The 24,731-nt window shown below is 38.7% G+C and overlaps 1 protein-coding gene across 16 annotated transcripts in view; it reads right to left on the reverse strand.

Annotated features, from left to right (window-relative positions):
* The window catches only part of syne1b (spectrin repeat containing, nuclear envelope 1b), a 99,755-nt gene that overhangs the window by 52,839 nt on the left and 22,185 nt on the right, over nucleotides 1-24,731 (reverse strand). For all 16 annotated transcript variants that reach the window (XM_028000698.1, XM_028000686.1, XM_028000699.1 and 13 more), the window contains 41 exons: nucleotides 24,474-24,626; nucleotides 24,225-24,368; nucleotides 22,823-22,990; nucleotides 22,539-22,697; nucleotides 22,288-22,452; nucleotides 21,337-21,471; nucleotides 20,905-21,063; nucleotides 19,907-20,115; nucleotides 18,810-18,918; nucleotides 18,497-18,661; nucleotides 17,326-17,493; nucleotides 17,053-17,229; nucleotides 15,833-15,973; nucleotides 15,557-15,717; nucleotides 15,263-15,413; nucleotides 14,344-14,571; nucleotides 14,158-14,256; nucleotides 13,830-14,017; nucleotides 13,079-13,202; nucleotides 12,812-12,978; nucleotides 12,452-12,605; nucleotides 11,165-11,790; nucleotides 10,124-10,303; nucleotides 9,897-10,047; nucleotides 9,643-9,801; nucleotides 8,932-9,114; nucleotides 8,693-8,794; nucleotides 7,698-7,901; nucleotides 7,374-7,581; nucleotides 6,749-6,861; nucleotides 6,459-6,664; nucleotides 6,226-6,375; nucleotides 5,825-6,116; nucleotides 5,551-5,723; nucleotides 4,450-4,759; nucleotides 3,576-3,740; nucleotides 3,017-3,373; nucleotides 2,036-2,172; nucleotides 1,217-1,394; nucleotides 890-1,072; nucleotides 637-780 (listed from right to left, as the gene is read on the reverse strand). In XM_028000698.1, coding sequence (XP_027856499.1) covers nucleotides 637-780; nucleotides 890-1,072; nucleotides 1,217-1,394; nucleotides 2,036-2,172; nucleotides 3,017-3,373; nucleotides 3,576-3,740; nucleotides 4,450-4,759; nucleotides 5,551-5,723; nucleotides 5,825-6,116; nucleotides 6,226-6,375; nucleotides 6,459-6,664; nucleotides 6,749-6,861; nucleotides 7,374-7,581; nucleotides 7,698-7,901; nucleotides 8,693-8,794; nucleotides 8,932-9,114; nucleotides 9,643-9,801; nucleotides 9,897-10,047; nucleotides 10,124-10,303; nucleotides 11,165-11,790; nucleotides 12,452-12,605; nucleotides 12,812-12,978; nucleotides 13,079-13,202; nucleotides 13,830-14,017; nucleotides 14,158-14,256; nucleotides 14,344-14,571; nucleotides 15,263-15,413; nucleotides 15,557-15,717; nucleotides 15,833-15,973; nucleotides 17,053-17,229; nucleotides 17,326-17,493; nucleotides 18,497-18,661; nucleotides 18,810-18,918; nucleotides 19,907-20,115; nucleotides 20,905-21,063; nucleotides 21,337-21,471; nucleotides 22,288-22,452; nucleotides 22,539-22,697; nucleotides 22,823-22,990; nucleotides 24,225-24,368; nucleotides 24,474-24,626 — 7,545 coding nt within the window. The remainder of the gene's footprint in view (nucleotides 1-636; nucleotides 781-889; nucleotides 1,073-1,216; nucleotides 1,395-2,035; nucleotides 2,173-3,016; nucleotides 3,374-3,575; nucleotides 3,741-4,449; nucleotides 4,760-5,550; nucleotides 5,724-5,824; nucleotides 6,117-6,225; nucleotides 6,376-6,458; nucleotides 6,665-6,748; nucleotides 6,862-7,373; nucleotides 7,582-7,697; nucleotides 7,902-8,692; nucleotides 8,795-8,931; nucleotides 9,115-9,642; nucleotides 9,802-9,896; nucleotides 10,048-10,123; nucleotides 10,304-11,164; nucleotides 11,791-12,451; nucleotides 12,606-12,811; nucleotides 12,979-13,078; nucleotides 13,203-13,829; nucleotides 14,018-14,157; nucleotides 14,257-14,343; nucleotides 14,572-15,262; nucleotides 15,414-15,556; nucleotides 15,718-15,832; nucleotides 15,974-17,052; nucleotides 17,230-17,325; nucleotides 17,494-18,496; nucleotides 18,662-18,809; nucleotides 18,919-19,906; nucleotides 20,116-20,904; nucleotides 21,064-21,336; nucleotides 21,472-22,287; nucleotides 22,453-22,538; nucleotides 22,698-22,822; nucleotides 22,991-24,224; nucleotides 24,369-24,473; nucleotides 24,627-24,731) is intronic.

Below are 24,731 nucleotides of genomic sequence, written 5' to 3' on the forward strand. Positions count from 1 at the left end.
CAAGGGAATGCTTATAAATAATTGTTTACATCAGGAAAGCTACTTAAAAGTTTATGTTTGTGACTGACCAATCTAACACAAAACATTAAATGAGGGTTTTTGCAGCTCAAGTATTGAGTTGGACAAATCATGATTACTTAGTGATGTGCGTTTCAAGTGTGCAAAAAGACATTAGTGAGCAATAACCTGCTTTGTAAATAAATAAATGGGACATGATGTAATTCTTCTTAGTAAGGTTTTACTTATAAAGGTACCTCTGACTCATAACCTTGGTGATTTTTCAGTAATGCATAGAGGGCTCCTTTTTTTAAAAATTATTGTACTATAAGCATTTTGCTGTAAAAACAGATAAATACCCAGTTAATACAGACAAGTAGATAAAAAATTATTTTGTTGTTATTTTTAGCTTTTACCGAGAAATTTGGTTATTGGTGTTGATTTATAAAACATTTGATCGAAAACTGACCACAAGGTTCTCCAACCAGTGCATCTCTACTAAACACTATTTTTATCAGAGCTTTAATGATGAGAGTCCTTCACATGAAATGAATTGTGACGGTCATGCTCCAGCATTTACTGGTTACATGACGGCTTTCAGTCGGTGTTTCAAGTCTGGTTGATTTTGGACTGCGGTACCTGCAGCTTGTGAAGCTCCATCTTCTTTGCAGTCAGATCATGAAGTCGTGTGCTGCTCTCCTGCACAGCCAGCTCTGTTGCATTCAGGCATTCCTGAAGAGGCTCTGCACTTGCCTCAAAATCCTTCATCTGTGAAATGAGGTTCTGGAACAGCAAGAACGGAGTCCTACTGGTAAACTAGGAAACTAAAAGCTTTGGAGAATAATAGCAGAGATGGTTTCCAGTGGTTGAGAAGAGGCATTTAAATGCTTACTTGCAAACTCGTCTCTCTGTTATGCAGATTGGATATGATGTTTTTCCAGTCTTCTCTGGCAGTGTTCATTTTACCCCGAACTGCATCGGTTTTGTCTTTAGCTGCGATGCTACAGACAAGCTCTCCATTTACAATCACAGCATTCAGCTTTGACTGACCTTGTTCTTTGTCATTAAGAAACTCCTGGAAGGAAAAGGCCAGATGGAAGGTCATAACTTAAATGCAAAACAGCAGCAGGTCACTAAAAATACGAAAACATGTTAAATATTTAATCTTTACTGTGTAACAGGGTGTCTGTGATTATGAAGTCAGCTTTTTTTATTATACCTGGATCTTCTGGAAACTAGACGAAGCTTCACTGAGGTTTTGAGGAGCATCAAAGCATTTGGCGGTGTTGATCTTGGCGTTAACCAACCATTGTTGAAATTCTCTGAAAGCTGAGCGGAAGCCTTGATCCAGCCCCTTCTCTTTGCTCTGACACTCTCTGGTGGCTTGAAGACTCAAACTGGAAAAAGTCAGTAAGATTTTTTTTTATAGAATATTTTGTAAATACTTAAAATATACATATCTTCTCACTCCATTATCTGTGTTTTTCTTCAGATGCACAGGTTATTGCCTATAAAAACTCTTTTTAAACACAAAACCATCACCTTAAAAATAAAGTTTTCAGATTGATTTGAAGTTACTTGACTAAAACAAAAAGGTAATTTATATCTGTTAACTACTTGTTTTTCAAGTCTTTGCTACAGACTTAATTGGATTTTGGTCTGGAATTTGACTAGGACCCTCTAAAACAAATCCGATGCAGCTGTTTGTAGTCTGACTGAATAGTTTTTTTTCATCTGCTGGCAGGTTTTCTTTTAGGTTTGAAAAGTACTCAGCTTCACCCATCATCTTCAGGATGGTATATAAGGTTAAATGAGGTTTCTAATGGCTTTAAAAAAAACAACAGCCTTCATCTGGAACTGTTTCCATAAAGCTCAGACTTGTGCGATAGCTGATTTAGTTTGTAAGCCTACAGAAAATAATTTCACTGGTTATGAAAATGTGTATCCTGTTACAGTTAAACTGCTGCAGCTGTTTTTCTTTCTTTTTTTAGTTGAGGGTAACGATTACTCGTTAACATTACTGGCATTTTTTTCTGACCTGTTATAGTCCTTAATAAGGGCAGACACTCTCTCAGACTGAGTGGCCATTTCCCTGGAGAATCGGCACAGATCATTGAGTTGAGTCTTCAGACGATCAGACATGGCCTCAGCTTTGACCAGTTCGTCCAACGTGTCCTGTACGTAGAACAAATGAGTAGTGATGACAGACACAAACAGTAAACCTTTAAACACATGCATAATGTAAAGTTCAAGGTTCGTACACTTTTCTCAGGATAAAATTCAAGCACTTTTCAAATATTTTTAAAGTAAGTTTTCAAACTTTCCCAGCAACGCCCTTTGGAGATAAAAGCAATACAAATAAATAAAGTTAAAAAAATAGTGTCAATTATATATGATAGTATTATATGATACTGTTTTAATAATGTCTTATGATAATATTCTACAGAATTTTATGTTTTGAAATGTCGCTCTGACACACTTTGGTCTGAGAGCAAAACAGTAATTATGCTAATTTCCCCCAATTTCAACAACACTGTTTGTGTATAAAGTACAAGCCAACCTTAATTCCAATTACACAAGTTAATAAGTCATCGAGCGATTGCGAATGATAAATATTAATACCATTGTAACAAACCAAACAAGTCATGTTAAGATAAATTACCTTCCTGCTCAATTAAAATACTTAAACATAAAAGAAAAAAACTCTACAAATGTTCTCATTAAGTTATTCGGCATTCAGCAAATAGAAATAATTTTAACCTAAAACAAGAAATGTTTAGTTATATTTAACTTCAGATGATGAGAAAAAATATGTCTAAGTCTTTTTGTTAGGTGTATGAAATTTAGGCTTTTAATCAAACATTAGATTGCACTTTGTTACAAAACTGTGCAGTTTGAATATCAAAAACTTTCAAGGACTTTCCAAACTTTGAAAAAACCTCAGAGAAATGTAAGCATTTTTAAGGATTTCAAACACCTATAAACCCTGAAAGTTATTTTCTCACACACGTAGGCCTACCTTTGCCATTTGCCAGCCTTTAACTGCTTCCTCTCCCTCATTTTTCTTCTCCGCCTGACAAAGTCGAAGTCGGCAACCCTGCAGCTGACGGCTGAAATCCTGGAGGTCCTGCTCCAGCTGCGCTGACAGACTGCTGAACTCCTGCTCAGAGCTCGATATCTGTGAGAGCGATGTCTCCAGACTGGCACGTGTCTGTAGAGCCACGCGTTCCCACTGCTCCCATGATGACAGGAGCGCTGCTTCCTCTCGCTCCATCGCCTCGTAGCCCCCCGAACCCGTGTAATCCCTCGCTACTGCCCCATATCTTTGAACACGGTTCAGTCTCTCCCTGCCTCTCTGCTTCGAGTCAAGAAGCTCCTGTAAAAAAAACAAAAAAAAAACACAAGTTAAAAATTTAATATAGTAAACATTCCTCTTCACTGCAAACAATGTGGAAACTGATTTCACTGGAGCTACATTCAGATTACTTACATTTAATTTGCTGTGAGCTGAGAGAAAATAATCTCTCACAAGGAAGCCAATTTATTACTATTATTATTCCAGTTTTCACTTTCCTTACCTGTACTTTGGACAGCTTTCTTCTAATATTGATGGAGTCTCCTGACAGGTCAGACCAACGCTGAAGTTCCTCTTTGGCTGAAACAAGCCAGTCATTGAAGTCTCTCACAGCGTCCAGGTACTCCTCATGCTCAGACACGATTTTTTGCAAGGACTGGACTTTTCCCTTTGTGGAACAAACTGAATGTTAATATCACACGTCAGATGAGAAAGAGACAATGTCTACGTTATGTCAGGTTCTACTGAGGGTGTTTTAGAAATAACAAAAGATACTGCAGTGTAAAGACAAAAAAATGAAATCAATATGTCTAATTTTGAATAATTTACAAGTTATTGTGGAGAATATTTAACTTCTTTGTTGGTCTTTTTTGCTAACTGTTTTTAAAAAAATGTCTTGATAAAAGTGGTGGGTGTCTGTTATTTCAATATCTTGACTGTATGTTGTTACACATGTGAGTAAAAATGTTTCAAAATCACTGAATTCATGTAGTAAAGCCTGGAATTTATGGTGTTAGTAAGATTTACCAACATTGTTCATTAATTTGAGATAGTTTGATTTTTGTATCCACAACTTCACTATATTTTTATGGGTCATATGGTCAAAGTGGGCTTCTCTCACAGCTGGAACACCTGAGGTCATATGGTGTTTGTTGTTTAGATTCTTGTGTATAAAGCTGAGTGTCTCTAAAAAATGTTTAGATTAATTTCTAAACAGTCCAATACTACAACTGTTACCTTCTAGACTTTCTGTTTGAAACGTTAAATGTGACTAAATTTGTCGTCGCTATGAAGACTCTCACGTTTAGTTTCTTCATGTACCTGCCCCCCAATGAACATCTAGAATTTACCATCTGTTTCCCATTGATCTGTATTACCTTGACGACGGCTGATATATCAGCAAAGTGCGTGTGGAGCTCTGCCCTCGACTCTGGCCCAAATGTCTGGTCGCCAGTTTTTTCATGCAGCTCCACTGCTTTCTCACTTAGGTGTGACAAAGCTGCTGCATGAGTGTCCACGTCAGCTTGGACGGCCCTCAATCGCTCCAGTAAGGCGCTCTTCTCTTTGAGGCCTGGTTGCTGAGGTTGAGTCATCCCAACCTCCTGCTCAACTGACTCCATCCACTGCTGCAGCTGGCTCTTATTCTCCTGAAAGGCGCTCCACTGGGCCACGGTCCACTCCAGTCGACTACGAGGAATTATATGTTAATTAGTGACCTGTTAATTGTTTGTTTTCATTTCATTTTGTGGGCATTTTAGACAGTAGACCAACACAAAATGGAAGAAAAATTTATTTTCACACCATTTTTGCTGCCAATTCTTTGCTGCAGTAAGTCTTTTGGTGAAGGTGTCTTCCAGCTTTGAAAAATAACTCAAGCTTTTAAGACATGCCACATAAATTCACCTTAACTAGGCCAATTTAATGCATAAATATGCTCTTATCAGACCCTATTCTATGGTAGTATTTTTAAGGTTATTGTGATGAATCTAAATTTTTTTCTCAAATGTTTTGTAGCCTCTACCATATTTTTTCTACAGTTGCTGTGTATTTACTTCCATTTATAGTCCAATCAATTCATTAGACGCCAGTCTCCTCTTTAGTCTTGTGTTACAATAATGACAAACCTGAGGCCTTCAGAGAAAAACTGCATATATAGAGAGATTAAGTTGCACTAACAGGAAGCCTCTTAACTTGTTAGGTGACTTCAGAAGACAATTGGTTAAACAAAATTTTATAAGAGGTATCAGAGTAAAGAGGGCTGATTATAAATGCATGCTACACTTCAAAATTTTAATTGTAAAAGCATTCAATTAAATTTTTCCCTATACTTCACAAATATGCAAAATGTGGTCTGTCATAAAATCTCAGCCAAACACATTGAAGTTTGTGGTTTTAAAGTAGAAAGGACATTGTGAATTATATTAACCGTCTTCTCTAAAACCTCTCTCAGAGTTATAAAAGGAGGACATGTTTCATACCTGTGGCAACTCATAGCCGTCATTAGCATATTAGCCCATGCATCCTTTAGGTTCTGGAGCTGTGAAGATATGGTCTCCTGCTCTTCAATCCTGCTGTGTTTTAAAACCTGTTCTCCTTTTCCTACGGTCATGTTGAGCTTCACTTCACCCTCACCCTTCATTAGCAGGATATCCTTTAGAAAAAATGGAAAAAACTAACTATGACCCCACTGTGCCACCATTCAAATGATATTAAATATACAAAGTAAGCAGTAAAATAGCTTTGCTTACTGACCTGGATGAGACCTAATCTTTTTTCCAGAGTTTCTTTGTTGCCAACGGTGCTGTTGAGTGAAGCCAGACGCTCCTGCACGCCATTAAGCCACACCCAGGTAGTCTGCAGAGTCTCTTCAAACGCTTGTTGTTCTTGTAAAGTGAGCTGGCAACTGCGCAGCCTCTCCCTCACACACCTCAACAGGGCCTGGTGCTGGGACTGCAGATGAGCCGAGACTCTTGTCTCGCTGCCGTCTCCTCGTCCGCCTTCGTTCAGAGCTTGTCCTTCCTGACAGAGACGCTCAAACGAATCCCTGCGTCACATTTGTAAATTATTGGAGGAAGAGTCATTAGGAACCACAAAAAATGCATTTATTGGAAGGTAAAAATATGAATTTCTTTAGCTATACACAGCTTAAACACCTTTCTTTGAGCACTTCCTGTTGGTATTCCTCCACCTGCTCAATCAAAGCCCTTTCAGAGCCACGCTGTTTGGCCTCCAGTAGATCAGTAGTCATTCGGCTTTCCATGTGTTCCAACCACCACCTGAGTTTCTTGAGGCGACCCTCAAACCTATAAGGGTTTTGACAGGGTCTTGCTTGACAACAGCGCATTCACAAGCAGTGCTATACAACTAGCTTACGTCAGTCTGTTACCCTTTCATGAGGGATGCGCTGTCCTCAAGGATCTGCTGGTTCTGCTTGCACTGCTCCACAAAGCTGTCCCAGTCCTGCTGGATTGATGACAGGTGCTGCTGGACTTGCCCAGCGCTGGCTTTGGGAAGATGAAGAAGAAGTTTCTCTCCTTCCTCACAGACTTGCTTGAGTCTTATCTCGCCTTCCTCCACACGATCCATCGCGCCCTAAGACACAAACCGCAATGTTTGTTTATTTTTTCCAAAGTGTATTTTATTTTACATTAGAGGAGTAAAGATGCACGCCATTACCTTAAGTTTTTGCAGCTTACGTTCCACTATTTGAGTGTCTCCTGATCGATCAGAGCATTCTTTCACAATCTCCCTTTGCTCTGAAAGCCAGTGATGAAACTCCTGGACAAGGTCTGAAGATGCAAATACAAATATTTACCTTCTAGACTACACTAGGACAAAAAATACACCACATAGTCATCCTCATGACTTCTCTTTCAGCATGCAAACATCCTGTGACTATATTAGTTAGCATGTAGCCTATCCTGATCCAGGTTAATCTAAATCTGTTTGGAAAGAAAACAGCAATTCCAGCAGTCCACCTTCCATCTAAGATAGAAGAAGATATTTTTTCCATTTCTCAATATTTAAAATTAAATAACAAACCAAAACTCTTTGAATATTTTTGAATATTTTTTTCCTTCAAACTAAATTTAAGCTTCATTCTGTAATGATAAGGAAAAAAAAAAAAAGGAAAAAAAATCCTCCATAAAACATCCACATTATCCCTCTCAGTGAACCTGACACAACTTTGTCCCTTACACTAAGAATCCCATTAGAAATATTTTGCCTCCATCTAGTGGTCGGACTTTGTACCGTCTTTGGTTTCTTAGACTGTAAGAAATTATAAAGTTGTAAGCCTCACCATTGAATTGTTGCTGAAGACAGTTTTGTAGTGAGTTCAGTGTCCTGGCAGAAAGCTGGTTCACAGACTCGTAAGTCTTGATGAGGTCGGTGAGAGACGACCCCAAGCCGGCCAACTCCTCAGATGGATATTTTCTGCACAGGTTGTTGAGGCTCTCCCTGGTCGAATCGATGCTCCCCTGCTGATTTTGAAGCTCTTTCTGAAGGTCCTGCCAGTGATGTTTAGATATGTAGTTTAGGATTTTGGCTTAAAACTTCAGTATCTCTGTCTGTCCAGCAGACTGTTCACAGTTTTCTTAATCTTTGACACTTATTTAGGTCGCACCTTTACTCTGCAGATGTCCTCAGGATCCGATCCGGTTGGAGAGGAAACCAAAGAGTCCTCCATGCTTTTTAGCCATGCAGACATCTGTGAGATGTAGTCTTCTAGCTGTTTACGCTGCGATGTGAAGTCAGTGAGGTTTCCTCTGACCTGCTCATGTAGCATCTGAACGGTGCTGATCTTCTTCTGTAGGTCAGTCTCCAACACCTGTGTGTTTGTGTTGTAAACAGGTGTGGATCTTTAATTGTATTTATTACAAAGAAGTCAGACGATTTGAGTGGTAGGTAGGACTGGCTATTTTCAGCTTTGATCAGGGGTTTAGGAACAGTGGAAGGAAACACAAAAGTTGGCTTTCTGGACTTTGAGCGATGCTTGTCATTTTGACACTTCACCATTTTGTAGGTTTGGCTGTTTCATATAGAGCTTTTATAGGTATGAAAATTAGTCAGGAAAAAAAATTAATTCAGAGATAAAGATAGTATCACAGCAAAGTTGCTCTGTTGAATTCTTTCAGACTTTTATCTTCGGTTATGAATCAGGCTGGATTTGGAAATGTTCAGCTTTTTAGAAGTCTCATAGAATGATGTTTATGGTTAGTAATGTGAAATGGATTAATCATGCTAATTAGTAATTTGATGCAAAATATCAACTACATAATTGCTTTTGTTTCAAAATAATAATATAATCACACTCACACACAAAATGTGACATTGTTTCCTAATAGAAATAATTAATGACTTTCTGTTCACTGCAGAAAATCTAGAAATAAATATTTTTCTGTTAGTTATAGTTATTACAGAACATTGATTAAAATTGTTCTGATGTGTTAAAGATTTACAAAAATGGGATTTGGTCACAAAACTGATCAGTGCATGTTTACTTCTGTATTTTTTAGATGAGAAAGCATCAAGTATTTGTTGATCAGTGAAAACAAATGAAGTCCTATTTGTACAACAATCAATAAGAATAAAAGAGAAATTTTTATTGTCATTAAATACCTGGAATTTAGCTGGAGAGTCTTCACTGTGATAACACTTGGTCAGCTCAGACACTTTGTTTTGGAGAAGTTCAAGTTTCTGCTCCTTCTCTCTAATTTCTCCCTGTTGATAAAAAAACAACAACTCTTCAGTCTCTTCAAGGTGCATTTGAATAATTGTATGCATAAATAACTGATCCTTATTTAATAGACAAGTCACAAGTAATTCCTTATGTCTTCTAAGACCCCTTAAAAACTTACCTGCAGCCCAGAGAGTCTTGCCGACACCTTCTGACTGTTGCTGAAATTGTTCAAGATCTCATTGAGTTCGATCCCACAACTGCTCGTCCAACTCTCGATGTCCTCGTTCAGGTTGCGCACGTCGCCCCACAGGTCCAAACTGTGATGGAGGCGATCGATGTTGTCCTCTATTTTCTCAGACATCTGGGGAAGAATTAAAAACCCTCAAGATGGCTGCCTGTTTCTTAGATTGAAGATATTTGGCTTATATCAAGACACAATGACATCTAATGACAGTAGTTTAAATACTCTGTATGAACAACACAGAAAGTTTCCTCTGATTTACCTTATTTATGCTTAAGGAAGTGTGGAAAAAACATACCCACAAAATACAACTAAAAAATAAAAGTGATGCTATTTTCTTAATGACTTGCCTCCAAACCCAATCTGCCAGTACCTAAATTATTTTTTTTTTTTCCTCCCCTCCAGGGGGTCTTTTGTGGGCTCTAGTGTCCCTTATGTGAAAGTAGGCTGACAGGAAAGGGGAAAGAGAGGGGAAAAGACATGTGGCAAATATCGTCGGGTCCAGGAGTCGAACCCGCAACGGCCGCGTCGAGAACTCAAGGCCTCCAAACATGGGTTGCGCTATCCCCTACTCCACCACAGCACGCCCCAGTACCTAAAATTTTAACATGTGGTATCGATAATAAAATATCTTAAAGATATACTTACATCCAGCCAGTGATCAACAGTTTTCTCCATATCTTTCTTTATCATATCACTGTCACACTCCGGGATCTTCTTCAGTTCAGTCACAAGATGTTTTCCTTTGACTGAAAACTGGTCCAGCTCTTGCTGCTTACCACCCATCTCTGCCTTCAGTGATTCATGCTATGGAGAAAGCAGACAAAGCAAAATGATTTAACAGAGAAACAACAACAAAAAAGTTTCATCACAAGCTACTAAAAACGGTTCTTTAGTCAAACCTTGGTTAGTGATCTCTTGGTTTCCTCATAATTCTTCAGAACAGAGCTTATGTCCACCAGAGGTTCTGCACTCTCAATAATGCCCCTGATGCTGGTTTTCAGGGTTTGATAATCTCTTGTTAGCTCAGCAAGAACATTACATTGCTCTTGTCTGAAAAAGATGACAAGCTTTAGATCACCATCTGCAAAAAATGGTTAAAATCATCCAAATGTTTCCTCTGCGTTACCTCTCGGTTATGAGCCTCTTTGTGTCCTCCCATGTCGTTTCCAGCAGACTAATTTCCCTCAAAACCTCTCCGGCCAGCTCTGCGTCTCTCTGGGCCAGCTGGTTGCCCTTGTTCCTCAGCCACTGCTCTTCATGCTGGTGTGACTGAAGCTCATCCTCTAGCTGGTTAAAGAACCGAAGTCTGACAGACAAGAGGGACGACATGTTGTTACTGCGTTTGTTTTCACGCTCAAACACTAAACCAGCTTATAATAGCAGCAGTTATATACTAGGCATTTACAGCGCTTTGTAAAAACTATTCATATCTCTTGGACTTTTATACATTTTGCCATGAAGCTTGTTACAACCACAAACTTCAATTTATTTTATTGGGATTTTACGTGATTAGCCAAGATAATTTAGTGTATAAGTGTGAAGAGGATGGAAAGTATACAAAAAAATCTGGTAACACTATTTGATGGGGTTATAACTGTTATAAACATGACATAACACCTGTCATGAATATGAATGACATTTTCATAAATGATTATGACTGTTTCTGTAAATAATGACACTTTTAATTTGCTCTAAATGTTGCATTAACAGTTCATTAAAAGTGTAAACTTTGCATTAAAAGTTTCATTCTTTACCGCATGACACTTCATGACAACAGTCATAGACATTCATGAAGACTCCTTCGTGTTCATAACAGATATTATGTCATGTTCATGGCAATCTCAAATCAGTCTTATGCACACTCCTTCAAATAAAGTATTACCAAAAATCTTCTTAGTAATAAAAATCTTGCATTCTGCCCCTTTAAATTTAACACACTAAATAAAACAGTGTAACCAGAAAGCGTTCATGTTACACTTTTAGGGTTGTTTTTTTTATTAAAAACTGAGTCAGTTTTCTTCTCCTACACAATAATGTACTACTTTTTTGTAGATCCATTGCACAGAGTCACAATAAAACACCCAAGTTCATGTGGCAACGCCAAAAACTATGAGAAGGTTCATGGTACTTTTACAAGACACTGGCAGAATCTTTCTTTGCACCATACCGTTGCTGCAGGCCATGCAAGCTGGGCTCTTTGAAGGTCTGGTGGTCAGCTTTTTCCTCAATGTCTTCCACAGCCTTGAGCAGCTGCTCTTTTCGTTGCCGGAACGAAGTCCACAGCACACCCAGCGCCTCGGCTTCGCTTTGCTTTGTACCGAGCAAGTTCCTCACTGTATCCAACTCAGCGCTGAGTGAATCAGCCAGCGTGCGGCATGACTTACGAGAACCCTCTTCGACTCTGATGTGGAGATGACCTTTACAGAGGCTGCTGTCCAGACTGACAGCAGAGGACTCCAGCTCGCTTATGTCAGGAATAATAGCGGTGAGCTCCTGCTGCAGCTCCTCTACCCTTCCACGGTCCCAGCTCCCGGCGCTCTCCACCGTCTGTCTGAGACCACGCAGAACTCCCGCCACGTCGCCGTGGGTCTGCAAGAAGGCCTCCAGCTTTTCCAGGCACTCCAGCTGCAGCTCGGCTAAATGCCCAGCCTCATGGTAGGATTGGAGGCAGCTTTCTACTCTGTTATGGAGGAGCTGTGCGTCAGCAGGCTCACAGATCTTGCAGAGCTTCTCAGTCTGTTCCTCTAAGCTTTGTTTCACGCTGGAGTTCTTTTGCAGGACCAATTTTGTCTCCTGTTAAAGCAAAGAGATCCAGGATAAATAAACTCTGCTCTGAATTAAAACATTATCTTCCAGTTGAGTCTGAGGGCTTGCTAAGGAAAGCAGTAAAAGCTGGTGAACAAGACCTGGATGATTTTTAACTTCATTAGACTGAACCAGTCAAGTGGAAACTGACTGTTTTTCTAAGCACTGAATGAACAAAGCACTACCAGGTTTCGCTAAAGACAACACCAACTCATGTTGATCGTGTTACCAAGTTAAGAAGACTTAAAGTTATATAGTAGGAAGGGTTAGTGGATGTACAGCAAAGTTACTTTGCTTTCTCTGGTTTTCCCAGAGTCAAGGTAAGGAGCTACGCAATAATACTAGCTGCACTAACCAGGTAATTAATAATATAAAGTCCTAAAGCTGGTTTAAAATGTTATCTCTGTAATCATCTTGTATTTGTTTAAAAGTATTAGCAAAACCTTTGTCACAGTTTCTTCTCTCTGTTCCGAACATAGACAAATGACAGCTGATGGCAGGAACGGCAGATAAAATGGCTTAAGTGGTGTTGTCAAACTTTTTAAAATTATAGTCCTTGTAGAGAAATCAAAATCGGCATGTCAGAGTTTTAAAATCATAAGTCAAAAATCAGACACATCTCCATTTAAAAAAATGGTCTAGATCTCACCTTTACTTGAGTGACAGATCCCTGCAGATTGCTGATGCTGATCTGAGAAGCTGTGTGAAGATTTGAGAGTACAGTCTCACTCCACTCAGAGAATTTAAGAAGAGCCTGGTCAAACTGCTCCACCAGCGACACCTGGCTCTGAAGCTCTGTGATTCTGGGAGAGAGAGACGTTTGCTTAATATTTCAATGTATTGGTGTTTAGCAGTTTTAGCATTCCCTTTAGCATACTCTAATATATTTTCCTCTTTTAGCTGCAGTTAGGTCTCCCAACACATCGGAACAAATCAATAACAATGAATCTAACTTCAACAAATACCTCGATCCATTACTGGATGTTTGTTCTACCAGTGATTTTTTTACCTCTGAGGGATGACTTCCTGTTGGACAAGCAGTCTTTCCTGCAGTGTCCCTAGCTCATCTTTTAGCTTCGTAACATTATCTTCAGGTGCTGTGGGATATAACAACGTTCCGAGAGAGGCCAAGTCTTCATGGGCCTTTTTAAGGGACTCTACCTCAACCTGCAGAGCCTGAAAGAAAAAGTCAACATGTCTATGTAACAACAATGTCCTCATTTTAGGTTTAAATCATAGTCATGTTGTTTAGATGTACATTAATGGTTTATTGTACCTGCAAGTCTTGCATCTCAGTGCGTAGTTTGGCTTTGTCAGCAGACAGACAGTGACTTTCTGCTTTGGATGCAGACTCACTTCTCTCCAGGCAGGACACAAAGTTTGACAGCTGCTTCTCAAACCTGATGCAGAGAAGGAACACTTCTGTCTTAAACTGTGAGATTAAAATCTCAGTTTACACTGTTATTGTGTTGTTTTCAGATTAAGCCTTAAGAAGGGATAGCTTTAGACTGCAAAGGATTACAGTATGTCTACAATCTGCCAAAGCAGAGAAAACAACGATGTCTGTCAGGCAGATCGTCTATATTTAATTTTCCTCCTTTTTATTTGCTTTATAACTTTCTGAATTAGTGTTTGTGTAGGAATTTGAGTGTTTTCTGAATGAGGGTTTAACACTAATGCACATCACACTATTGAGATTTTTAATAACGCTTGTCTAGTATACAAGATTCCAATAAAACACGCTGTAGTTTGCAGTTTGTTGCAAACATGTGAATACATTTGCAAGACATTAAGTGTTTAATGTTAGTTGAAAACTTGCAAAAAGGGAAATAAAATCTATTCAAAAACAGTTGATCTGTTTTAAAAATCTTCAAATTGTAGTTTTTAATGAAACTATGATCAAATATAAAAACTGTAAAAAAAACCCAAAGTGGTATAGATTCAGTCATTTCTTAATATATTTCTGCATCTTCATATGTATTAATATAATGACTAAATATGTTAGGTTTATATTCACAAACTCATACTTTTGCCACGTAGAAAGAAGGTTTTCCAAAGTGCTCTGCTTGTCCTTTGCTTCCTCCAGGGCCTGTTCATAGCTGGTGTTTAGCTCCGCCACAGCCCGCACCGCATGCTCCTTGTCACTGATTCGCCTGGCACTAGCTGACAGTGACAGTAAGTTGCCCTTCAGCTGCTCCAGGCACTGACAGACATCCTAGGTAACAACACAAGACATTTACAGTTTGCAGCCGCTGCCTGTGAACCAACGTTAACACACGAAAGAACAACTAGCAGTCCATTATTTTAAGAAATAAACCTGTGTTTTTTAACAAAGAAGAAAGCAGATCTTCCTACCATGTGGCTCTGAAGGGCTTTGTAAGTCTCAGATGATGAAGTGCAGGATTTAACAGGATTCTCCAGTTTTGTATGAAGTTCACGAAGAGACGCTTGTACCTTTAAGAGAAGCAAGATCGAAACGAATATGTACGCTAATACCAAATGCAAAGGTTATCCTGTAAGAATATGGGTAAATGTATCAACCTCGTTCAGGTTCAGTCTGAACTTTTGCTGGTGAGAGGAGCTTTCCTCCAGCTGCCCATCAAGTGTCTGAACGCTCTCCTTCAGCTCCTCCCAGTACCTGCCAATTTGGGTCAGACGGGCTTTAATGCGAGCCGCCTCGCCCGAAGACACAAACTGGGCCAGCGCCTGGGAGTCTGTCTCCAGCTGCGAAAGGAACTCAGCTCGGTCTTGAAGTTCTGCTCCAACACCCTGAGATGCAAAAACGTAGCAAAGTCAAAGATTAGCCTAAGCACAGTCCTGTATGTTGAAGTAAGATATGAACAAATGCTACTTAATTTCTTGCTAGCTTAAACCTAGCAATGTTTTTGTCTTGTTAAATATTTACACAATTCTAGCTGTAAGCTTATGGCAGTTTCCATCCATCTTTACATAAATTAAGATTCTTTAATCTTAATTTACAAGAAAAGCATGCCCAGTTTTAAATGGAGGACAAGAATTTCTCTTTAAGTCTCATCTGACTAGGGAGCATTTTGTATTTGCTGTGTCAAATCCTGAAAATGATTTTTGACCTACTAGCCAGATTTGAGAGTAGAGATAAAATTTTGGATTAGAACTTCATACTTTTCCTTCCACATCATACTTATGCACCACTTTGTGTTGGTTTATCACATAAGATTAACAAAAAAGCTATTGCAGTTTGTGGTTGTAACATGGCAAAATGTGCACATATTCAAAAGCTATGAAGACTTTTCACGGCGAAAATCCCAGAAACCGCGGTGGGTTCCTTCCCTCCTCTGGGTTTAAGACGAATATTGATGTGCAGCACAGACAGTTTGCCAGTACATGACTAATGTGGGCTTTAAGCCTCATTGATTTCTGATGTAGAGTGCCATTTCTGTGGCTCAAAAGAACTGTAGCTTAATGTTTAACCATATTTTACCTTAAGTGCTTTGATCTGCTCCTCAAGAGACAAATTAGATGATTTTATTACATCTAGCTGTTTCTCCTTTTCAGATATCCACGAAGAAAACGATTCAAATCCAGTTCCAAATTGATCCCACTGACTTTTCATCTCTTCCAGGTTCTTGACCCTAGGAGAAAAAAACTAATTTAAGTTGCAAAGAAACAAATAGTGCCTGGAATATATTTGAGAGAGCATGTGTAAATCATTGAGACTGTCCCAGTTAAAACATTATTATAATGCTTTATTAATATAAGAAGTCTATAAACGTACTCTTTCTTCAGGCTGGTGTCTACTTTGTCCACCTGCTCACTGAGTGAACGAGCTTGTTGCAGAAGCAGAGACTTGTTTTTTGGACCAAGTTGTATTTCTGTTGCTCTCTTCAACAAAGTGTTCATGTGTAAGACCTCCGCTTCACACTGCTTCAGCATCACCTGTTCACAACACGGCACGATTAGCATCGCTTCCAGAGAATCCTCCAAAATTTCCCTCGTACTATAAGGAAAAGGTCTCAGCAGATTGTTTTAGCTTTTTTCTAAATGTACTCACGTTTGCTTGGTCCAGCTCAACGGCAAGGCTTTCTGGGCTGCTGAAATTAAGATCTCTGTCTATTGTGGAGCGAGCTTTGTTGACAAACTCATGCACGGCTTCCTGCTGACTGTCAAACTCCTGCCAAGCAGCCAGAGTAACCTGAAAAACACCAAATTCAAAAAACCCTTGTGAATGGTTTCTTTTACCATTTGCTTCCTTTGCTTCCTGGTCGTAATGTGGTGTTACACTTTGGCTTCAGCATCTAAAAACTCATAGAATCTTTTTAAATATATCTTGACTTCCACCCATCCATCCATTTTCTGTTCACCCCTGTCCCTAATGGGGTCGGGAGGGTTGCTGGTGCCCATCTCCAGCTACGTTCCGGGCGAGAGGCGGGGTACACCCTGGACAGGTCGCCAGTCCGTCGCAGTATATCTTGACTTGTTTTTTTTAATTTTTATTTCAGTTATCAAAAAAGGGAGACAGAAATCAATCAAAACTAAATCTGAAAGAAGTCAGTTAAAAAAAACTATTGATTTGTTTGTTCGTGTTTTATCAAGATAGAGCGTTGAATGCTATTTATAGCTATTATAGCTTTTTTAACTGGTAATTTAACAATTTATTTTCAGTGATGAGCTCCAAGTCCTTTAGGTTGGAAAGCCTCCCTGTAGTCATCGTAATCTTCAGCTTTCTCCACACATTCAGATTCAACTCTGAACTCTGGTTGGACCGCTACAAAATGTTTATATTACTTCCAGTCAAAAGGAGAAGGTTGGTAAAAATCAAAAAGAGTAACTTCAAACCTAAATCTACCTGCAGTATGGAATAAAGTTGTTGGCGATAAAATCCTTTTATTGTGTGAGGCTGCATTTTTTAAAATTTTTTTTACAGATTAAGCTAAAGAAATTAAAACAAATTGTGTTTTTGCAGCTTGAAATTGCCAAAGCATGTATTATCCCTAAAAGAAGTGGGTAAAAGAGGGAATTAAGAAATTTGTTATTTGTTAACTAAAGTTGAAAGAATGTGGTGGGATTGTAACTTTGACATAACAGAAAAATTACACATTTCTGACTTTCAAAAGTGATTTATAAGACAATTATTCTTTTATTAAAATGATCAAGCATATCTATTGGAATCTAATAATCGTTGTGTGAAAGGTAGCTTTTATAAAAGTTAAAATAATACTGTTAACCAGCCTACTAAATGTTTAAATAATCTTTCCTAACAACAGTGCTCACCTCAAGGTTTTGCTCCTGTGAGTCCATACTCTGCTCCATTTTGCTCACGGTGTTTTCTAAGCTCTGCAGGTCCTGCTGCAGAGTCTCTCCCAGCCCCTCTTCAGACTGGAGCTGCTGGCCTCTGGTGATCAGCTGCTGGACATCCTTCCTTTTCAGCTTTAGGCGCTTTAACTGTTGCTGTGGGTAGCCGAGTACATTCACAATATTAAGTGGATTTCATTAAACAGGAACACAATAAGTAAAAAAAAGAAGATCAAATCTGTCATGCAACACCTGATGAACAAGCAGAAGTTGTTGGGCTTCTCTGGAAGTAGAACAATTCAGTATTTTGGTCGCCTCGGCCTGCGCTTCTTTCTGCCCTTGAACCAGGTCATCCAAGGTCGTCTGTACTTCCTCTCTGAACTGCACACAATCCCCCACTGCAAGCACCATCTTTTCAGCCTTGCAAAAAAATAAGAGAAAAATAAAAATGGTATCTTACCCACTGTTTACGGTCAACAAAATTAGTCGAGAAGACATTGATGCCATTTTAGGAAACATGGAAAACCTAAGTCAGATATTACTGCTAAGCATTGCATTTATGGTACTAGTTGTGTTTATTATCCATTTTTCGTCACTCATTGTTTTCTATCACCACATTCATCTGCACGCAGTGTGTTTGTATTCTTTATATGTCAGTGTATGCTGCTTTTGAAGTTATGGCTTCTTCCACTCTGATGGACCTTTCAGCTCAGGTTAGTTCAGGACTCTTTTCACTCTTAACACCACAAAAAGCTTCAGCCATTCATGCCAGGGCTTCTTTATTTGAGTTTACACAAGTTATTTAAAGAAGTAATCTTAAATTCTCCATTTGTTATTATGACACTGATTTATTACACTTGACCTCCATCAGAATTATATGTAGTGTCAATGTTTTATTTTATTCTATACATCACAGTATACATCACATTTTACATTCAAATTTCATTTTGGGCCATTATTTTAATGAATCTAGTAATTGGGTATATTCAACTACTTTTGCGAAACTAAAACTTAGGACTTATCCGAAGTTTCAAGCACCAAAATTCTTTCATAACATTAATGTTCAAATTTTGCCATTATGCTCTTCAGGTCTTCAACCTTTGTTTCATATTATGCTCTACCCTTAAAAAATATAAAAATTAAAATAACCTACGGATGGACTAAGCTAAATATAATGACATGGTAAAAAAACAGTTTAATGCTTGGAACCGAGAATGTAAGAGTCCACAATACATATGTAAGCATCCCTTTGCCTGTACAGTATAGTGCAAACTGGTATAGCAATTGTGATTCAATATATTGTGCAGCTCTAATCATATTCTCTACATGGTCCTCCAAAAATGAGTTCACAGCCTTCAACAATGGAGAGGAAATTGGATCTAAACGTCTCAGAGGTCTTCTAAAAAACACAAGAGTGACTTACCTCAAAGAGAGAGGCAAGAAGACCTTTAAAATCAGTGGAGAGCTTGCTCAGAGTGCTTCCCTGCCTTTGGGCATCACTGTCAGCACAGATTTCAATTAATACAGCCATACGGGCTTTCAGCCAAGCAAGGTTCCCCTCCTGGAGCTCTGCATCATTTCTCAGCTCCTGGAAACAAGAGGAAAAGTTGATGAAACTAACGCAGGCAGAAAGTGTCATCCTCATAGTCTCACCTCCTCAGGCGTGACATTGAGATGTGGGCATTACGCTGCAAACGATAAACCGTAAAAGGAGCATGGCAAAGACTGTGACTCACCGTTATGGTTGTTTTCACCTGATTGTATTTTCTGGGGTCGCTGGCTCGGTTTCTCAGCAGCCTCAGCTGACTTTCTTTGGATATAAGCCAACACGAGAGTTCAGCGTACCTGTTTAGCAACATGAAAGGGAATAAAGAAGCCAATATGAAAAAAAAGGGGGGGAGAGTATTTAAAAGCTATACATGCATTTTGGCTTATAAATTAAAAAGAAAAAAATTCTATTATGAAGAAGCTACAGTATGTCTGCCATATTTTGAAAATTCAAATGCATTTCTCACAAAGAAATATACTGCTCAAAAAAATAAAGGGAACACTTTAAGTGTTAAACACCTGTTTAAGTGTTCCCTTTATTTTTTTGAGCAGTGTATATACATACAGTACAGACCAAAAGTTTGGACACACCTTCTAATTCAATGGGTTTTCTTTATTTTCATGACTATTTATAAGGCAAGAAATCCCACTTATTAACCTGACAGGGCAGGTTGACCTATGAAGTGAAAACCATTTCAGGTGACGACCTCTTGAAGCTCATCAAGAAAATGCAGAGTGTGTGCAAAGCAGTAATCACAGCAAAAGGTTGCTACTTTGAAGAAACTAGAATATAAAGGGTATTTTCAGTTGTTTTACACTTTTTTGTTTAGTTCATATTTCCACATGTGTTATTCATAGTTTTGATGCCTTCAGTGTGAATCTACAATGTCAATAGTCATGAAAATAAAGGAAACTCATTGAATTAAAAGGTGTGTCCAAACTTTTGGTCTGTACTGTATATGTTTTTTTTATTTTTAAATATATAACATTTAGGATTAGAAGTGAGTATCAGGAGGTGATGTAACAGATAAATACTTTTCCATAACACAGTTTTACTGTTTGGGCAGATATATTCACACTAAGAATACTGCAGAATGCAGCTGCGTCTGTAAAAAGCAGCGGAAGAATATGACTTACTTGAAAAAACACACAGTCATTCATGCTGTTGAAACACTTCTAGTTTATAAATTTTCATCAAGAGGAAGAGAAAAACTTCAACCTTCTTCTTTTCTTGTTTCTGCTTAACTGGTCTCACAAAATAAATATTTTGTTGAAAATACTGCACCTTGTATCATATTCTTTCCATTTATCTTGGTGCTGCATTAACTTCTGATGAGTATTCCCAATTTCCTCCTGAACCTCAGCGAAGTCCCTTCTTGTTGTTTCCAGAATCTGGTGAGCTGGGTCAGCCTCAGGTAGCTTTTGGCAGAGTTCCTCCATCAACTGTAGCCGTTTGTCGCAGATGGACTGAGGGCCCTTCTCCCTAAAAAACGCCTAAAAAACGGCATATTTCACAGCAGAACATGTCAGTACAACACAGTGACCCAGGAAGAGCTTCAGTTCTTTTTATTGAGGAAAATCAGTAAAAAAAATTTTACCTTCCATTTTGTCACATTAAAACCCACAAACTTCAATGTTATATCATGCTATACAATTTTTGCCCAGTTGTGAAGTATGAGAAAAAAGGATACATCATTCTCAGCATTTTTTACAAACAAGTCTAAATATTTTGGCTAAATGCAAACCATGATATACCAAGAAAAACCCAAGAAGGAGCCATCTTGACATCTGAAAGTTGTGGGTTCATTTCCAGCTTCCCTCTGCCACATCAACTCCAAGTTGACTACCAATCTGCGGGTCGGTGTATGAATGTCTGCATGTTTGTGAGTTCAATCGGATGAATGTGGCTCTAGTGAAAAGTGCTTTGAGTGGTTCTTATTACTAGAAAAGAACTATATAAATTCAGTCCATTGACCATTTAACCATTTTAGTCTTTGGATGTGCAAAGCTGGAGGAGATTGAGCATAAATAGTTGCAGCTGTAACTGCAATAAAAGATGGCTTTGTAAAGTATCAACCAGGGTGGCCTGAACACAAAAGTCTTTCTCCTTTCATTTTAACAAAGTAAGCAATGAAGTGAAAGTGTTGGTCTGTCATATGAAAGTCTCAATGAAAACGTTGACGTTTGTAGTTTAAGTAGCATGAATACTTCTGTAGGGCACTGTAATCTTTTCCCCGCTGAAATAAGCACCACATGTTGGTTAGGCAGCAGTGTTGTGCTCACCCTGTGCTCCTTGATGAGCCTCTCACTCCCCATGTTAGCCAGGTGCCGGTTCTCCCTGGTCAGCTCTGCTTGGCACTCCTGCAGCGACGCCATCAGCTTGCTCCTCTCACCCTCCACCTTCAGGTGCAGGAGGTGAAACGGGGCGTCTGTCTGTATATCCTGAGGTAAGAGGATGACATTCATGAAGTCTGCTCTCATATTTATAAAAGAAAATGGTTTCAAGTCACTTTCTCACAGCTAAGCTGTTAGGGAAATACAACTAAACTCTAAAATTATATTTGAATACGTATTATGATAGAACTACAACAGAAAAGTGAATATATTTAAGTATTTAGAATATCTTTGTGAAGTAAAATTGCATCTTTAAGATACCAATACTTATTATTACAAATTATATATATGTATATATTTAATAGATTAATTTAAACCAACCTTCCAGTGTTTGTGCAGCTTTCTAACTGTTTCCTGCAGCGACTGCTGCTCCTGCTCGGGTAAAATATCTGTCAGCTCATCACAAGCCTTAAGGAATGAATTTAAAATCCGCTGGTCGAGCTGTCCGAAGAACTCCTGCAAACAACACCGAGAGTTTTTCAGGGTTCACATCCCATCCGAGAGACAGCAAGTCTATTAAAAATGTATGTGTATTAACCTGGTCACTGGGTCACAAAACACATACAGTATGTTTCCTCTTTAGTTCAGTCCTATAATTTTTTTGGTAAACATGCTGAAAGTTGCAGTGTACTTGTAACTTGAAACCTATAAATATTATTATGTTGTAGTTGTTGAAAATGCACAATAGAATTTGATGATTTGCATACAGTCTGGTCCTAAAAGGTGACAGGTAAAATTAAGATTTTCCTTCTGAATGCATCTCATTAAATGAATCTTACGTAAGCATATAATTAATATGTTTCTCTTTGGCCTGTTTAACCCAGGAGTCTGCAACTCTTTGGACCTTCCACTGTGTCTCTTAATACCTTTGATTAAAAATAATAACGAACTAACTAATGTTTTTAAACATAAGGTAGATATAATAAATGCAGTTTTAACAGTTTTTCATGGAATAATTTCTTTTAAATATGGACTAAAACTGAACCTGTATGCTAAAAAAATAGAAAACACAGACTAATGTTTTAGTCGTGCTAGCGGTTCCATGTCGGTTCCTCCCTGGATTATCTTTGCTTTGAAATTTGCAAAAGAGAAAAATGGAATCATTTAAATTTGTATTAGTGCCTCAAATGTATTCAAAACTGGAGATCAAAAGTCAGCCACACATTTCTGATTGGTGCACTTATTGTAATTATGACATTAAATTAAAAAAATACTAATACTGAACCAATGAATTTGATTAAAACCACTTCAATCTGTAAAAAATAGCCTTACGGTGTGTTTCTTTAGCAGCTCCTCTGGGTTGCCTCTTTCCGTCAGACAGCTCTGTGCCATTTTCAGAACCTTTTCCAGCTCGACTCGTGATTCGTCAAACCTCTTCATCAGGCTGCTGTTTGCCTCCACGTGCTTTCGCCACTCTGTAGATTCCTTAATCATGTTCTACAGGTGATCAAACAAGTCTTTACTTCCCTGCCAAGGCAGCTCTTTAGACATTAAATAAAACTGTCTTTGATTATTAAGGTTACCTGTGAGGAAGTCTGCAGGTCTGCCACTCGTTTCTGCAAAAGACTCATCTCCATGTGCTGGAGCGTTTTACTGGTGCTCATCACTTTTTGGATGGTTTGGTGGTTTCTTTCTATTACTGTCAGGCACTTCTTACAGCTGTGGGTGAAGGTTGCCAGCTCCTATTTAAATGTATATCAACATATTGTTGCTTTAATATTCAGCTAAAACCAGACAATTAAGAAGTTTTATTTAACATTTCAATCCCTCTGCATGACATTTTTTAACAGTCAACTGTAACGGTTACCTGGCATTTCTGCTTAAAATCTACTGGTCCCTCAGAGTCGGTGGTGCTGGTGATACGACTAGCCTTCTCCAGAGCTTGATAGAAGCCTGTGATGTTCCTCTCCATTTCTTCCAGTGGAGGTAAGAGAGACTGAGACTCCCTAAGCAGAGGCAGACATCTCTCCCTAACCTGATCGGAGAAAAGGCATGTGGAAAAAACATAAACCCGACATGTTATTTAGAAGAAACATCATTTAAGACGCATAGTTCCTTATGAAAGTATCCACACTCCTTGAATTTAACAACCACAAAACAGTATAATTTATTGAGAATTTATGTGACAAGCCGACAGTCCAACATAAAGAAGAGTAAGAGGCCCATGGTAACTCTGGAGGAGCTGGAGAGAAACAGTTCAGGTGGGAAAAACTCTTAAAAGGACAATTAGCAATGCACTCCGCATGTCTGGCTTTTATGGAAGAGAAGGAAGAAGAAAGCCATTGTTGAGAGGTTCTGGCTAACATGACATGCGGAAGAAAACTAACACAACATCCCACCTCCATCTGATAGAGCTTGAGTAATTTTGCAGAGGAACAGGCAAACATTTCAGTCCTATAAAGCTGGCACCAAAAACGTTTATTTTTCCCTTTACTTCACAATTATGCACTACTTTGTGTTTGTTTGTTACATCAAACTTCAATGAAATACATCAAAGTTGGGCGTGCCGTGGTGGCGTAGGGAATAGCGCGACCCATGTTTGGTTAATTATGTTTTGTTATCATTCTTACATAAGTAGTTACCAGTTTGCTTTTCATTCATAGGTTTAGTATTCACACCCCAGAGAGGAGGAATTTGTTAAACTGTGTGAAAGACAAAACTTGCTTTTTCCCTAAACCTTGAAGCTGCTTCTTATCTTGGGTTACTCCTTAAACTGCTTGTGTGTAGAATGTAGTTCTTCCTTGTTTCAGAATAGCCATTCTTTGATTTATCACTCTCCCACATTTCACTCTTGACTCCCTTCTTTCTCCTGCTTAATAAAAAGGCAGGCTCTGCTGCAGGGAGTCAGAACGCATGGTAAACATCTTGAAGAAGTGGTTTGCTATGTTTTCTCCTTCTGCAGAAGTTTGGTTGAAAACTCATAAACGTTGTCTGTGGTTCTTTCATTGTATTTAGGTAAACAAAATACCTATCAACATCAAAGTTTGTGTTTTTAACAAAAAAATCCAAGGCACACTATTTATTAGCACAAAACAATGACTTATGCCCACAAAGCAGAAGAAGGCACAAAAACAGAAACGTGTGAAATTTGTTGGACCCGAATAATTAAGAGATCCTTGCAGATTATATCGGCTCTAGGATTACAAGATCCTAATTTAACAATCTTTTATCTGTTTTTTGCAAAACAGCACATGCCGACACACCCTCACCTTGCTGAGCTGCTCTTTGATCGAAGCCATGACAGCCATCATTTGAGAAATCTCCTCTTGTGGAGTGTCTTTGGTCAACAGCTGAGCTGTGCGGCTTGCTGCCTTGGAGGCCGCTTCCATTGCTGGCACTTTGTGCTTAATTTCCTGTCCCAAATTAAAATAAAAAATAAAAAAAAGTCAAATAACAACATACAGAAAAGAAAAAGACATAGTACAGGTCTAAACTGAGAGTGAAGGTGATGGTCAAACCTCAACATCTTGAACGAAGGCTCTGACGTTGAGGAAAGACACTTGAATAGGAGCGGTCATCTTCTCATTGGTGGCATCCATGAACATCTTTAAGGTATTAATCCCGTCTTGATAGTCTTGCCTAAGTTTATCCACTTCATCCGCTCTTGCATACTGAAAATGACAGAGGGAAGGCAAAAATACGTCATGCTTTCTGTATGACTTTATAAATCTGTGTCTGCTTGGTAACATCAAACAATTCCTGTTAGCAAATTATCA

This window comes from Xiphophorus couchianus, chromosome 19 (genome assembly GCF_001444195.1).
Source record: "Xiphophorus couchianus chromosome 19, X_couchianus-1.0, whole genome shotgun sequence".
Classification (NCBI taxonomy): Eukaryota; Metazoa; Chordata; class Actinopteri; order Cyprinodontiformes; family Poeciliidae; genus Xiphophorus; species Xiphophorus couchianus.